Below are 16,658 nucleotides of genomic sequence, written 5' to 3' on the forward strand. Positions count from 1 at the left end.
AACAGCTTCCAAACTCTTGGTGAGGCCATGTTAGAACAGCAGCAGTATTCTGCAGGAGCAGCTATCACACAGGTCATGGCAGCAGTACTGTTGGTAGGAAGAGCTCTTCTTTCTTTTTGAGGGGGAACAAATCATGATTGAGAGCAAGGAGGGAGGAATGGGTGCATTGAATGTAACTTAATTCATTTCTGACGCTGTTGGCCAGCCATTGAAGGCTTACTCTTGCTGAATAGCTGAGTTTTAACATTGTAGGTTTCACTGACAGCCAAGACTGCTCCTTTTTTTTTTTTTTTTTTTTCTCCCCCCTTCTTCCTCTTCCTCCTCCAATGCAGCAGCACAGTAAGGTTTCGGGTCATGTGACGAAAGCTGCTTCTGTCAGTCTCAGGTAGGCTTTTAATGTCTCTAAGACCAGCAGTGGTGGCAATGTTGTGTAGCTTGTGTGAAACAATCAGTTAATGTGAGTAGAAGTTTTGTTTTTATTTTATTTTCTTTGGATTATTTTCTCTTGAGTCACAGTTGCCTTTTGAAACAGCCCCTTGTTTTCTGGCTACAGTTGTTGTTATTGATGTTGTTGTTTATCTTGCCATCCGATAGACCCTCAGTCGGAGGAGTCAGCAAACCTAATCATACATTTGTTTTCAAAGATTATGGTTGATAAAGACTAAAGAATGGCACAACCATGCTGCTTGCTGCACGTGTCTTATATCTTCAGTAGATGTGAGGGACTGAGAGGCTGTGGGGTGGTTCAAATGAATCTATGCTGTCAATGGGGGACCTGCTGGGCCCAATTAATGTTTGAACTGATGGTCGGTTATCTGAGGTGAAATGCTTTGGCACTGTGGGTCTGGCTGAGCTTGTCCTCATTCATTCACAATTGCATGACTTTGATTAAGTCAGTGTCTTTACTTGTCTGCTTTCAAGTGAATGCGATCACTTTAATACATGAAATGAATGTTAACAGCTAAAGCGAGGCATCATAGACCAAATGACTCCAGATAGACCCGAGCACCATCAGTTGATTACTGGGCTCAGTATAGCAGTGTGATCCTACAGTGCTGTGACTGCTCAGTGGCTATGAGGTCCTATTGGAGTTTTCTGAGCTGAGTTGAGGTTTTAACAGGAAAAATGGAAGTTGGGTTAGACTTTAGACCCAAATTTCGTGAGTAAACGAGCCACTGTCAGAAAAGCTGCCCACCCAAATGGCTTCAGCTCAGGCATGGATTTGCAAAGATCGAGGACAATGGCACTGCACACTGTAAAGGTCCATATCAGGGTCTATAGTTTACAGTGTTGACCTTAGTGATTTTATTCTCTTCCCCATGGACTGATATGGAACCAGTGTGCCAGCACTTTGTTAGTTTCAGAATGAATTAATCGCAGCGACTGGCCCCGGATACCAAATGTTTGCTTGTCTGTTTAAGGGGACCTTGGTGGTTTAGCCATGATAATCTCTATAGTCCTTGGTTCATATCTCAGGATAAATGCACTTTGGTACCAAGAGTTTCTTTTAAAGGCTGTTTGTGGCTGTAAATAGCTCTGTACACTCAGAGGGGAAACGTACCAACATCACACATTCAGACCAAAACGTGTTGGTTTTTTAATGTCATCTTTTTCCACGCTCCTCCTCCTTCTTTCTTCTTTTTAAAAGCTCTTTTATGTGAGAGATGTTAGAGCTGTTAGAGCTTCGTATTGTTCGTAGATGTCAGACAGGTAAGAGGTGTAAAAATGACGGCAGTGTTTAGTAGAATGTAATGTCAAAGTAACTGGTCACCTCAAATAAGCAAGTAGATTTATTTTTTTTAAGAAGCTGTTCCACTCTCGTTTCATCAGCACTTTCCTGTCTTCACAAGTCTCTAGATTTTATTGGCTTCATGCTAGAACTTAGATTTGGCTGTTTATCTGCCAAAATTAAAGGAAGGAATGGTGTTTTTACCAGAGATTAAGCTCAGATAATCAGAATTACAGTTCAGATTTGTTAGCTTGCTGAAATACTTGCGCCACAAAACTAGAAATGGAAAAAACTCTATTTTAGTGAAGGCACATTTAGAGAAATCCTGGTTTATCCTTCCAAGGAGACAAGAGGTCAAACAGAAGTGCAACCAGTCCAGCATTGTGGCCAATAGCTAAATATTGAGCCATCTTGTGCCTGAAAGCCTCTGAAGTCTCACTGCTTTTCAAACCTTGCCTGTCAGAAAAATATTGGCTTTGTTAGGTGTTGTTATTATTAGTTCAGTTTTTAAGGGTTAAAAGCTGCAGTGATGAAGGCTTTAGCAGCCATCGTGTTTTGATTCCTCTCGGATCCTGCCTACATTTTTCTGCTCAGCTTTTCACTTGTATGCAGTAGAAATATATAAATAAGATGTTTTTGGCTGTGCAGTCCCATGCGATGTATGCATGCCTGTGTGTATTTGTATTTGTAGGGGAGAGGGTGAGGCTTGCTCGTGTTCACCAGTGTAGTCTTATCACTTCTTCTGCAGCGGGAAACAGGAACAGAAATCATTCGTTCTCAGGGTTCAATCGGTTTTTGGAAAAGGAGGAGGACGATGGAAACCTCAGGCCTGAAGCTGAAAGAATCTTAGGAGTCACTGGATCTGTTCTCCACCCTTGATGTGTTCTTAGCTGCCAAAGACCACAGAGGAACAAACTTAACCCAGACACAAGTCTATCTGAAGTGCCCACAAAGACACACACTGACTGGAGGCTGGTCCAGTATTGTTTTCTCCTTTAAAGCTCCTACTTTTCTGATATTTCTCCACTCCTTTTTTCTCCTATGTTTATTCCACTGACTATTAATAGTCTGTTTGGTGTCAAACTCTGCCCTTCTTACACTTTGGACCATACTGGATGTGATAAAATGTCAACAGTCTCGCCATGTGGTTGGAGTGAATCCAGACCTGAGAGCAAAAGGCTTCCCGTCTGGTCATTGACTGTGCCCTGTGTTTAGAAACACAAGAATATGGGTTTGAAGGCATTATTGGATCAGCATTGCTGCACATCTTGTACAGTGTTACCTCTAAACGGCACTCAGGGTCTACAGTGCATGTTGCTTAAAGTCCAGTCCAGTGCAGGACACTCCTACAGAGGCTTAAGCAGAGTGATCTGGAGTTTTCCTCCTCCTTTCTCTTCCCTGTCCATCGTCTGTTTCACTGTGAGGAACAAATGAATGTAAAACTAAGAAGGTTCAATCTCAGTAAAGTCAGGGACTAAACACTCTCGCAGATGCTTCCAGGAGGAGTTGCACCCTGAAAAATGGCAGAGTGAGGACAAAGGCCCATGTGTCTCATGTGATGTGGTGTTTGGCCAGTAAGCCTGTACCCAAGGTCGAGTTTGAGGGGAAGTGTTTAGTCCTGAGCTATAAAGTGATTTGCTGCTAGAGATCTTCTAGGAACGGGACATTCCACACAGGCGTCGCTCAGGCCGTCTGACATGCAAACAGTTTACTGCTGCAAGGTCTGCAAGAAGATTATCTACAGAAACTATATATTTTTTACTTTGAATGGTCTATGTGTGAAGAGATCAGAGATGCATCTAGAACTGACGAGTCACACCAGATTAGCAGCTGGTCTGAGCAGAGTGGAGGTGTGATAACACTTAGAAATGGTTATGAAGGGTGTTGTTCATTTCAGGAGGTAAATTGAGTTTCTAATGTGTGTTTCTGCGATGCCATGCTTCAGCATTCTGAGGCCATATTGTGTCCGGTACACAAAGTCACAAAGGACAGAGGGGGGGGGTGTGACAAAAGCAACTTGACTATCACAGTGCTAAAAAAAGAGGGCTGTGGAATCAGGTGGTTTCACATGTTGAGTCAGTCTGGCAGGTGAAAAACAGGACTGCATGTTAAGGACACAGATGCATGTTCACTTTGGATGCACGGGAGCCTGTGCTGGGCTGACTTTTATAACATATGCAGACGGAGTTTGTTTGACTGACACAAAGCTAGCAGAGCCTTATTTTTAATGAGTCCTGCCATTAAAAATGACAGGTTTGAAGGCTCTGGAGGGATGATGGGATGTCAGTTATTCAGGAGACCATTACCAGCACTTACTGCACATTCAAGTGGCCGCAGCCCTTTTGACCATTTTATACTTTAACTTTTTTTTTAATTATTATTTAGCTTCTTTTTATTTAATTTTTTTCTTGTGCTGTTATGTGCATTCAGAGAAATCCTTGAAGATAACTGGGCTCCCATGGCCCCTAAATGAACCCACAGAGCTGGCCTCTAATGCACTCTATCTGAGAAAGTTGGCCTTGGTGGCATGCTTGCAGAACTGTAAATATACTGTCCAATCAAGGCTGTTATACAGAGGGATGGGTATGAAACCTCTGTGATAGCCACTGCTAATTCCCTTGACATGGACAGGGTCATGAGTGTGTGTGTTATTTTAGTACCAAAGCAGCAGACTGTGTCAAATCTGCATCCGCCTAAACGCGGGCTCAGAGCCACAGGCAGACACTCATCACAAGTTTCATTTCCACTTTGATCGTTGCTTAGACTCGATGCCGACTCGAGGGTTTGTGATGTTGACTCTCAGAATGTTCTGGAAAATGAAACTTAAATAGTTTAAGAAGAAGAGGTAGTAAGATGGTTCTGGGCCTGAAGCCTTCCCTAAAAGACATTCAGGGCTGGTTCAGTGTTTCTGGTGGATTAACATGAAGAGACAGGGTTTCCTCATAGCAAGGTTGTATTTCTTTTTAGGTTTGTTTTCTCATTTAAATGCTTTGACCACAGACTACTACCAGTACATGCAGGACTGAATGAGCTCACAGAGGGCTGGCCGCATGCAGGAATGTGACAAATCTGATTAGCTTCCTGATGTGTTTCAGTAACTTGGAGACAAACACTGGATGTGCATTGCACTGGTATAAAATCAGTCCTGTAACAGAGATAAGTACATGTGTTTGAGGCTAGATGTACTAGCACTGACAGGAAGTTTGGACACTCCGGCTTTTAGTTTTCCTGCCAGCTGATGATGATGATGATGATGACGATGATGTCAGCCTGGGTGCGATAGTAATGGTGTTATCATTTACTTGCTTCTCTGTAGATGTAGAGGCGAAACGACAAAATGGCACTGATGGCATTAACCTGGCCAAATTCTGTCAGTATCGTTGATGCATGGCGAGATTCACGCAGCGCCTGACTGTATCAGGGACCTGATAGATATTCATGCTCAGTGTCGGCCAACTATCTCCATTTAGATCTCAGCTACTGTGGCTGTGATGTTTCTGGCTGGTAAACAAAGTCGTTCTTGTCAAGTCTGGAGAGCCAAACCTCCTAATTAGCCAGGCAGGCAGGCCTGCTGCCCAGTCCAGCAATACAACTATGCAAGAGGAATGCATATAATCCACACTCATCCTCTTTTTCTTTTTTCTTTTCCTCCTATTTTTATATTTGGTTTTTCTCACTGTCATACAATAGAAACGAAGATGTAAACTAATAAGAACTTGCAATGACAATACTTGGCCTTATGATGATTTCTGAAATCTTATCATTTAGTTTTAAGATCTTTTTGATTCTGGTCAGCCAGCCCAGCGACAGCAGCGGTGACGGCGGGCTCACTCTTGGTCTCTGTGAGACTGGCTAGATGGCCCCAGTTTTATCGTGGTACGAATGTTGTGCATTTGTTTAAAATCAGGACAGTTTGCAATAACAGCAGTCTTACTAGTGGCCAGAAAGGGGGCACAAGCATTGCTGACCGCGCCCGGCTGCATCTTTAGAAAAACCATAGAGGAAGAAATATAAACTATATAGATATCTAAACTCACACAGTGCATATTTGTATAGGTATCAACAATGCATTACCGTGGTATACTCTTATGCAACACATGTCCGGGTTCAATTTATGAACATGAAGTATACTCTGAAATCACGCAGACTTTGTAAATCAGAAGCTCTGTTGTTGTGTTTTTTGCAGAAATGGTTTTACCATCGTTAATGTTGAATATTCTGAGCGTAACGTTCCTGTGTGACTGTGTCGGTTAACGTGAGCACATAGCACCGGGTTATTACCTCCTTTCTGTAAGCAGGGAACCCGACTGAACCCAGAACACAGCTGGATAGACTTCACGTACCACAGAGCATATTTCAGGAAAAAAAAACTTCCAAATCTGTTCTGCACAGAGCTTTAAAAGCGAGTCAATTCTGTAACTCACCTGAGCTATATCAAACAGACCAAGGTGTGATTAAAAGGATGGCTTGTGGATTTTTAAGACCAAGCAAAACAGAGTTTTACCCTAAATGTCCACAAGAAAAGGCACAAAAGTGATATTTGAAATTGTCCCAGCTGTTTGTTTGTTTTTTGGATTAGTCTGCAGGGGAAGAGTCCTCTGGAAGTAAGAGGACAGATTTTATCATTGAACAGTGTTGATCCATGACTCTGTGGTGAAGAAAAGGGAGGATGCGTTATAAACCTCCACGTAAAACCTCTGAAATGACAGATGGCATACAATTGAGGGGTCAACCTGCCGAATGTTGATTTGAATTATTGTGGAATGAATGCTTCTCTTCTTTTAGTCAGTGAATAAAAATAATAAAAAGTCACTTGCTTCGTTCCTTCTTTTTTTTTTTTTCCTTCCCCCCCCCCCTTAAATCCATTAAAAAACTGGCATTGGAAAGAAGTCACCTGTCGTTCTGCAATCTCCAATCAAACCAAACCAGACCATAGTTATTCTGATTTGAAGTACCACAAAGAAACAAACAATAGCTGCAGATTGTGCATGAATATCAAGTAGACCCTAAACTAACTTAATCACAATTAGTCTGCAGGGACATTATATGACCCACTGGTTTCCTGTGTGTCTTTAAGTAGTCTATTGTCTCTTAATCCAGTGGTCCCCAGCCTTTTTCACACCTCCACACCCGTTAGTCTAAAAAAACAATAACTGCTCCTAATGACCTTTGGGATTTTTTTGTTTTGTTTTTTTAAATGGGTTCAACTCAATTATTAACCATTTCCACACCTACAATGACATAATCATCAGAAAAGATTCCTGAGATGATGGAAGAAGGCGACATGGTCTTGCCTTTTCTTTTCAGGTCACCCATTTAATGCAATATTCAAAAAAAACAACCCTTCAGCTGAGTTATCTATCTGATGCGGCTGAGTCGGGCGGATAAGTGAGAAAGTGCCACTGAAGAATTTGATGAAATAATCAAATGTAAAGATAAAATGTTAAACTGCCTCCCCCTCCCCAACCAGAAAATCCCTCATCTTTACTTGTTAAGTCCGGGCCGACTGAACACCGATATTACATAATGTTATCTTGCCATTTCTTTGTTTACTCAGAGGAAGTCCCTGCAGCGCACTTCCTTTGAGTAAACAGCATAAAGCACTTGCAGCTGGATCTGTGGAAGCCCAGAGATGTAAAACATAACAAGGATAAGAAAAATGTCTCTCCTTTTTAGCTCTTCTACAAAATCCTGCTCCCAAAAGTATTTCGCATGTTAAAATATTCCCCTGTGATGATTTCAGTATCCTTCTGCTCCTGTTCTCCTGCTTCCACCTTACTGATCTCACATCAGCCTGTCACCACGGACTTGCTTTTTATCTGCTCAAAAATGTCTTCCAACAATAATTTTAATCATAGTTTCAAGACGCCAATGTCAGAAATGAAACGGACAAGAAAATGCCCCTCGTGTCAGTATACACTCACCTACCACTTCATTAGGTACACCTCTTTAAACACTAGTGTCATACCTGAATGTAATTCAACCCATTTAGGTACGTAGACATGGTCAAAACAACGTGCTAAACTTCAAACCGAGATTCAGAATGTAGAAGAAAGGTGATATACATGATTTTACAACCCACGCATGCACAAGAGCCTCTCTGAAGGCACAGCACATTAAACCGTGAAGCATATGAACTACAGCAGGAGAAGACCGCACGGCCCTACTGTAAGCTAAGAAAGTGGAGCTATAATTCAGTTTTTGTAATATGTTGGACTAAATGTTTTACGAGTTTCCTTTCCCAACTGTAATGTACAATTATGCATCACAAATAGCTAAAAAGCAGTCTGCTAACAGTAAAGTTAATTAAAAAGCTTTTTAATTAATGGACAGGAATAACTGTTTTGCACTAATGCTGTAGGACTCAGACAAAGAGCTCCTTCTCATCTGGATAATGAGACTAGGAGATTATCATTGTGCTGTTTCACAATTAAGCTGAAACAACAACACATTTTTTCCCAACCAACAGTCAGAGGAGTGGGTTTTAGAAGGCTGGGTTCTCTGCTGTGTAATTAAATGCATGATGACACCAGTGTTGGACTGGTAGCAGAATGATATGAAAGAATCATCAGCAGAATTGTAGCGCACACTGTTAAAAGCCAGGAAATCAGCTGTGGTTTGATGTTTGGTTTCCACTTTGATATGCAAGAGCTGCAACAGCGGGACTCAGAAGGGTTTTATTTTCAATCCGGGGCTCGCAGCTCAGAGCCGGCTTCCTCAGTTACTGATAGAGATCAAAAGGGGCAGGCAGGCACCCTGAATCTGGCTGTCAGGAGAAGAAAGAGTGTCTGTACTCAGGAGGAGTGAAATAAAAGAACACTTTCTTCATTCCTGTCCTTAATCCAGTCTCGAGAGTATCGTCTGTATCTTTTAAACCTCTGATGAAGCTTTAGTAAAAACATACAAATCAGATGTTTTAAGTCTAAATTTATTCTGCTGATGCTAACTTGAGAAGTAAATCCTCTTGCTCCATGCAGGTTTTGATACATTTTTTCTGGTTTAATTCCTTTGTAACTTTTGAGGATTCCCAGATATTTTGTGCCTTCTTACAACATTTCACATATAGCACTTTTCAGCTCCTGGAAAGGGTCTTAATTTATTGTCTTCTACAGAAGTAAGAGGCTATAACACTGAACCATTCTTATGAAATTAGATATTACGCTTTTCATTTAGTTGACTTTCAGAGAAGATATAGGTGCACTGTTGGCTGAAATAGCACACATTGTGATATGTGATCAGCAGGGCTGGACTGGGACAAAAATCAGCCCGGGCATTTTGACTAGTGACCGGCCCACCATGGTATTATAGGAAAAGCCATAAAGCCTTTATAATAAACTTAAACCTACACCACCCTCCCTATTCTGGTATTCTAAACGGTCTGTAGCAAAAATATAAATCAACCTAATTTATAATTACATATACCTAACTAATAGGGTTGTCCCAGCAACAAAAGAAAAGAAATAAAATAGGGAACCACTCCCCCACCCTCTGTTTCAAGATGCTTAATTGACAAAACTGATTTTAATTTAATGCACGTATCAAACAAATGCACAGAAATCTATTATTTTTCTCCTGTAATCGAATAGATTCAACATCTTTATTCAACAGAATTGCAGACTGCACAGATGGTACCTTCCCAAAGGAAAGAATACTATAACTTACTAGGGTATTTACTAGACTTAATATTTACTGAATACAGTAATGTATTTCTATCCATTTTACATCAGATGAAAACTTGGTTGTAAGATTCTGATAAATATTTATTAAAAGCTAGACATTTTAAATGCGAATAAGAAAGAAAAGTATGGATCCTAGTGTTATTTGTCTCTCAGAAACAGTTAATTTCTTCCCGTCAACTCATTCATGTCACCTAAAATGTAAACCTGTTTCTCCATCACCTGTTCAGCTCTGATGATTCAGTAAGGACATCTCCTGGTTTCATCCTCATGTTTCCCTCTCACCACATATCCAAACCGACATCATGACCAGCAGCTTTAGAATAGAATAGAATTCAACTTTATTGTCATTGCACATGCACAGGTACAGGGCAACGAAATGCAGTTTGCATCCATCCAGAAGTGCTTTAGTGATATAGATATATTACAATGTATATTAGCAATAATATAGATATGTGAGTATATTACAGAAATGGGTCTATTATGGTATGTTATAATGTACACGGTATGAAGTATGTTGTGAATATTCTATAACTATAAGTATGTACAGGCTGTAGTGAGTACAAGCTATGTACAGGATATAAATATGAAAAACTATACAGAATATGAAATAAATAACTTTACAGAATCTGGGATATACAGCTATACAGAAATGGGAACTATGCAAGTTGTAAACAGTTGTAGGATTAAAGATTATCGAATGTACAGAATGATTATTTACACAGAGCTATACAGTAGTGCAGTTAAGGTAAGTGAGGGTGTAGATAGTTTCTACAGAGGCTATATAAAGTGCTAGTGGTTGTGAGTGGTGGTTCACTCCATGTTATTATTGTGTTTGAGGGTACAGTTGTCCATTGTGGGTGTGTGTATGTTCAGTCCATGAGTTTAACGTGGGTCAGATGTCAGGAGGCAGAGTTCAGGAGTCTGACAGCTGTGGGGAAGAAGCTGTTCCGGTACCTGGTGGTCTTAGTCCGGAGGCTCCTGTGGCGCCTCCCAGAGGGCAGGAGGGTGAAGAGTCCATGTGATGGGTGACTGGGGTCTTTGATGATTTTCCCAGCCCTTTTCAGACACCGCTTCCTGTAGATGTCTTTTATGGCAGGAAGTGGTGCTCCGGCGATGCGCTGGGCAGTTTTCACGACCCTCTGCAACGCCTTCCGGTCCGAGGCAGAGCAGTTCCCATACCAGACTGTTATACAGTTGGTCAGGATGCTCTCGATGGTGCAGCGATAGAAGTTCACCAGGATGTCTGGGGACAGGTGGTTCTTCCTCAGAGTCCTCAAGAAGAAGAGGCGCTGGTGAGCCTTCTTGACCAGCTGTGGCTCCAGCAAACATCAGCTGATACTTGAAATTAACATTAAAAAAATTCTACCGACAGCTGATCAAGCTCAAACGTGCTGCCGTTGTTTAGCGCGACATCTGCTGGTTCTCTCTTTCTGGAGAGAAAAGCCGATCAGCTGATCATTGATCAGTTTCATGATTGAATTAGCAATTTTCTAGCTGAAGTAGTGATGAAATCACGTTCCCTTTCACCTCAACTTTAAATTTCGACCTCCTCTGCTGTAACTGGTCAAGCCCAGAGTCGATCATGACCAACTGGCCAATCCACCACCATTCATTTATATCGTTAAAAAATAAATAAATAAATAAAACCCCATCGGCCCATAAAAACGAAAAATCACGAGCGGCCCACCGGGCAAATGCCCGTATGCCCGATGACCAGTCCAGCCCTGTCAGCCCTGCAGTGGTGAATAATCCGCTGCTTCTTGCCTTCAGTTGAAGGCCGAGCTGAATTTAGTTTAATCAATTTTAAAGATCCTTCTAAGGCTGGGAAATTAACTTTATTTCAGATACACGCAAACACGCCATTCACCCCCGATTTTAGAACCAATACATACACGTTAGTAAGCATTATCCATCCCCGACCAGAGGGTGGCAGTGATGCGTTGATGAAGAGACAGGATGAAAAAGAAGTCTAGAAGTAGAAGAAGAGGACGAAGACGTGATTCGCGCTAACTGGAAGCAAGATGGCGGTGGCAGTGCGGAGCTTGCAAGACCAGCTAGAAAAAGCCAAGGAAAGTTTGAAGCATGTGGACGATAATATTCGTAAACTGACCGGACGTGATCCTAATGAATCAAGGTAAAAAGCTTAACTGGTTATTTAGTTTTTTAGCGAGTTCCTGGAGTGAAGCTGGAGAGCTGTACTCAGTCGACGCGTGCTAAGTTAGCGTGGGTCGGCTAACCTGCAAACAGCACCGCCTCATTGTTTTGTGTCGCACATATGTTTTTACCATCCTAATTTATTCGCATCAAACGAATAAAAATGAACCAAATCAGTGACTTCTTTAAATATTGAGTTGGGACATTAAATCTGGTAGATGAACAGAGTCGAGGCCCTGCAGGAGGCGTCGTCCGGGCGGCACATCACTTTGTCTTGCTTAATAATACAACGGTTCTGCAGCAACACAAATGCATAATGTTAACGTGAGTCTTATTTGTCAGACTGTATTCTTTCTTTTGTGTTAACCTCGGTGTCTGCTGTGCTTGCAGGCCGGGTCAGATCCGTCGGCTTGGAGGCCCCATGGCAGGCCCTGGAGGAGGTGGTAGAGGCAGAGGAATAAACCTGCTAAGGTAAATCTTTGCGCCCCCCCTCTCGAAAAAAAAAAGAGCTTTAGATTTTCAACTTTAGTGTCTGATCTGAAAAGTATGTACAACAGTACTTCACCCCACCCCCACCCCTCACACATCTTCCACATTGTATTAAATGTGAGACTTGGCGTCAAGTCACTTCTTAAATAAGCCTTGTTTTGCTATTGTACAAATGGTCATACATGGCCTTGCATTCTGTAACCAGCAACAAACCAGTTCAAACCTTCACACTTATAATCATATTGATTTCATCAGTTAGACATTAAAAGGGGGAATTGTTGTGATTTTCTTTTTTCATTTTAACGGCTATGGGGAAGTTAATTATCAGAAGCAGAAACTATATAACTTTACAAACTGTAATGGACTGAGAAGCTGCCCCATTTTGCAGGATAATTTGCCTTGGGGGTTTTGTTTTTAAATGTGAACCATCCACACCCACTATAACCGAGTCCAAGAACAAAAACATGGAGTTGGAGATAAATGTTAATCACATTTGTCTATGATGTTTTTATGATTCAGTCTGTAAAGGAACCACTGGTGTTTCAGTTAAATGTTCAAAGAGGGTTTGAAAATTGTTGTTTTTGTCTTGATGCATGCTCAGTCGTCCAAGTAATTAAATCCCAGGAAGTTGATTGTTCATCAGGGCGTTGTTTTTAGTGGGCGAAACTTTTGGCCGCTCATTCAAGTGATTTAATATGCAAAGTGCTATGACCACTTAAGGACAATGAAACTGATCTCAGGGCCCATTGTTGGTCCTTAACGGTAGTTTTGGTCATTATGCAAATAAACAGTTTAAAAGGTTGGGGAAACCTAGAGTGAGCTCAGTCTGAGCTCAGTCACTTGGATGAGTGAAGCATTTCTCCGACAACACGACCAGATGAACAGAATCAGCTTCCTTGGAGTTTCTTTGTGTCTCTCCAAAAAAAGGTAGAATAAATTATTTCAACAGTTTAAAATATTTAAAAATTCAGTCTGTGCATTTCTAAAGTTTTCCTCTTTGTCCTCTCTCAGACGCAGTCTCTCAGACATGGGAAGCGGCGGCCCTCCTGCCAAGCAAAGGGACATCGAAGGAGCCCTGCTAAGGTGAGATCTCGACTTGAAATATAATATAGTGATTGGGTAGTTTCTAGTTTTGGAGCTTGTGTAACACATTTTACCTGAAACCCTTCATTTAATATTAAGATTATTTAACAAGTGTAAGAAAATATGGTTCTTGTTTGGGGTGGGGGGGGTGGTATTTCTGCACATGTGAGGCATTATTTGAATTAATTCTCAGCTTTCTGTAAGTTTTTTTTTTTTCTCCCTTGTCTTGATTTCAAAGTACCATCTCTTATGAGTATTTGATCTTTGTGTGGCTGCAGGCTGGCAGGGGACCAGAGGGCCAGGAGGGACATGCGTCACGACAGCGACGCCGAGGATGACGATGATGTCAAAAAGGTAATTTTGTCAAAAATACCTGATCAGTATTTGCTTTCTCACAGTGGATTTTTTTCCTGCTTTGAAGTGATAAAAATCCTAACATTTGCTTCTTGTCCTTCCTTCAGCCGGCGTTGCAGTCGTCTGTAGTAGCTACCTCCAAAGAGAGAACGCGCCGAGATCTCATTCAGGACCAAACCATGGATGAGAGGGGAAAACAGAGGTAGCTCTTAAACTCTAGTTTTACATTCAGAGTTGGTTATTAAATAGCCTGAGCCATGATTGGTTTAATTTCATCTGGCAAATGGCAAAACGTGTCTACAGCTGAGAATTAAGTGTGTGATGGTGTTGTTTGTGTTGTCTTGGTCAGGAATCGGCGCATGTTCGGCCTGCTCATGGGGACCCTGCAGAAATTCAAGCAGGAGTCAAATGTCTCTTCAGAAAAGGTGAGGAATAGATTCATCTTTTGCTTGGTTATGAGAACAGTATTTTTGAAAATATAGGTTTCTGTGTTGATGAAGTCATAAATTCCATGATTTTGTTTTCTTGTTCTGCTTCATATTTCTTTTTGTCATCCTGTAGCAAAAGCGGCGTTCTGAGATTGAGCAGAAGCTCGAGGTTCAGGCTGAGGCTGAGAGAAAGAAGGTGGAGAATGAAAAGAGGGAGCTGTTTGAGGAGAGGAGAGCCAAGCAGACAGAGTTGAGACTTCTGGAGCAGAAAGTGGAATTGGCTCAATTGGTAAGACGGTGTATTTGTTTGAAAGTGGGACTAGCATGAAAGTGGTGGAGTTTTGTTTATTTTTAATGAAACTGGATTTACTGATTCGGCCAAACTAAATGTCTATTTCATTTATCACTGCTTAATTTTCACACCAAATTGTAATTTGATAAACATCTAATTTAATACTTAGTCTTTTAAAATCTTTTTTTGTAGCTAGAATGATGGGAAATGTAAAATCTTTTTTTTTTTTTTTTTTCCCATCCAAAGCAAGAGGAGTGGACCAGCCACAATAATCGCCTGGTGAAATACATTCGCACAAAGACCAAGCCTCATATCTTCTACCTGCCTGGAAAAATGTGCTCCGCAACACAGAAACTCCTCGATGAATCCACCAAGAAACTAAATGGTGAGTGGGAATTTATTTTTGGAAGTGCACTGACAGTGTTGTGGCGGTGTTATATAGTCACAGGGGATCTGTCTACTAAATAACATGAGGATTTTTTTTTCTCAACAGCTGTGTTTGAAGAGAGGTGTGAGGCTTTTGCTGAACACCTCAGCAAGATGGAGTCGCGTCCCCGTCGACAACTAAACCGCGAACAGGACGGCAACACTGCGGCAACAGGGACGGAGCAGCCGGAGGAGGGTAAGCCAGCAGGTCAGGTAGTCAAAGTGACAGGTAATAAGGGCAATGTAGAGATGGAAGAAGAGGAGGAAGATGAGGAGGAGGAAAAGGAAAGGGAAAAGGAGAGGGATAGAAAGGTGACAGAGAAGGAGGAAGGGGAGAAGGAAGTGTCTAAGAAGGTAGAGGAAGAGCAGGAAGGGATGGAGTTAAGTGAGGAGAAGCGGGAAGGAGAGGATCAGAAGAAGGGAGACAAAGAGGGTAGTCCAGAGTCAGAGGAGATGGAGGTAGAGCAGGCAGTAGAGGAGGAGGACAGGGGTAAGGATGTAGGGGTGGAGATGGAACGCAAGCAGGGGCCCACAGATCTCCAGGACAGCAAGTCCTCTGAACCAGCTGTAAGCAGCCAGGAAGCCGAAAACACCAGCCATCAGCCCGAGCCCAGCCACGCTGCTGAGGAACCAGCAGCAGAGTCTCCTGTGAGCAATGGGGCATCTAAAACCCCAGAACCCCCGTCAGCCCCTAGTGTGCCTGCACAAGTGTCCACAGTCCCTGGCTCTACGGTCCAGGACTCCACAGTTGACAGACAGGCAGTGGAGGGGAAATCGCAGGAGGAACCCCCACAAAAACTACCTGCTTCCCAGGAGGTCCCTGTTACTGCCCCAGCTAAGGAGGACAGCGGCAGAGGGAGAAAGAAGGAAAAGGAATCGAGGAAAGGCCGCAGTCGCAGTAACAGCTCTTCCTCTTCGTCCTCTGGCTCCTCCTCCAGTGGAAGTTCCTCTTCCTCCTCCGGGTCCAGCCGCTCCTCATCATCCTCTTCTTCCTCCTCATCCTCATCATCCAGCAGCCGCAGCCGAGACAGCGGCAAACGCAAGAGGAGGCCCTCAGATAGAGACAGGAAGAAGGGAGACGAGAGGCGAAGCCACAAGAGAGGAGGGAGTGGCGGAGGAGGGAGGGACTCGAGGGGATCGAAGAGGAGCGAGGAAGGAAGGGGCAGGTCGTCCCGGAGCGATAGGGAGCATAAAGATAGAGACAGGAAGGACAAGCGACGCTAATCTGGTTCTTTTTCAGCTTCTGTAAAAACTGATGGAAAATAAGCTTCCAACTCTTTACTTCCAACATTAACTGTTTCCTCATAAAATAGTTTTGACATCAGGGGGTCTGCTGGTGGCCAGTTCCTCCATCTTTAACTTGGAGGAAAAAGAGTCCATCTCTAATTGAACCCCTTAAACAGTAAAGGTGTAAATTCCAAATGATTTATCCTTAGTCTCAGATTTGGTCTTTACACAGGTCTTTGTGACACAGTGAAGAAGGTTGTGAATGTTCTCTTTTTCATCTTAAGCATAATGAAGAGGGTGGGCTCTTGATGGTGGTCATTCACATACATTACTTTTGTTTCATGTTGTTGTGACAACACTGTTTATTCCCATTTATTTCCACTGTTTTCAACAATGTCAAGCGTGATTTGCTCAAATACTGGATTGAAACTTTTTTGCTGGGGTGGGGTTAATGACTGATAATCTGCTTCAAAATAAAGTTGAAGTAGTGAAAATATGCTTGTTTGTGTGAATTCTTATTTGTTTTTATTTATTTTTAAATACATCACTCTTCAGTTTATTGCACAGTTCAGGCAAAAAATATCCTCAAAATACAAGTTATACTTTCCTAAGGATGTGCGAAGCGCCAACAGTGGTTAAGTTCAAATACATGTACTACAAAAACACAATCATGCTTATTTTAATGGCGTGGAACTGAATTAGTTTTCAAGCATGTAGTTGAACCCTGAAGATGTTTGATCTAGTCAATCTTTTATTTAGACAGCCAAATCACAACAGCTGCCTATAGGCACCTTATA

The 16,658-nt window shown here is 42.1% G+C and overlaps 1 protein-coding gene across 1 annotated transcript; it reads left to right on the forward strand.

Annotated features, from left to right (window-relative positions):
- The first annotated feature begins 11,377 nt into the window (after positions 1-11,377).
- On the forward strand, positions 11,378-16,355 carry pnn (pinin, desmosome associated protein). Its single transcript, XM_026152712.2, has 9 exons — positions 11,378-11,542; positions 11,953-12,033; positions 13,063-13,134; positions 13,413-13,488; positions 13,596-13,690; positions 13,838-13,913; positions 14,050-14,205; positions 14,455-14,593; positions 14,702-16,355. Exons 1-9 carry the CDS (start codon positions 11,430-11,432, stop codon positions 15,856-15,858), a joined length of 1,965 nt encoding a protein of 654 aa, XP_026008497.2. The 5' UTR covers positions 11,378-11,429; the 3' UTR covers positions 15,859-16,355.
- Positions 16,356-16,658: the final 303 nt, after the last annotated feature.

The sequence above is a fragment of the Astatotilapia calliptera genome, chromosome 19, assembly GCF_964374335.1.
Source record: "Astatotilapia calliptera chromosome 19, fAstCal68.1, whole genome shotgun sequence".
Taxonomy (NCBI): domain Eukaryota; kingdom Metazoa; phylum Chordata; class Actinopteri; order Cichliformes; family Cichlidae; genus Astatotilapia; species Astatotilapia calliptera.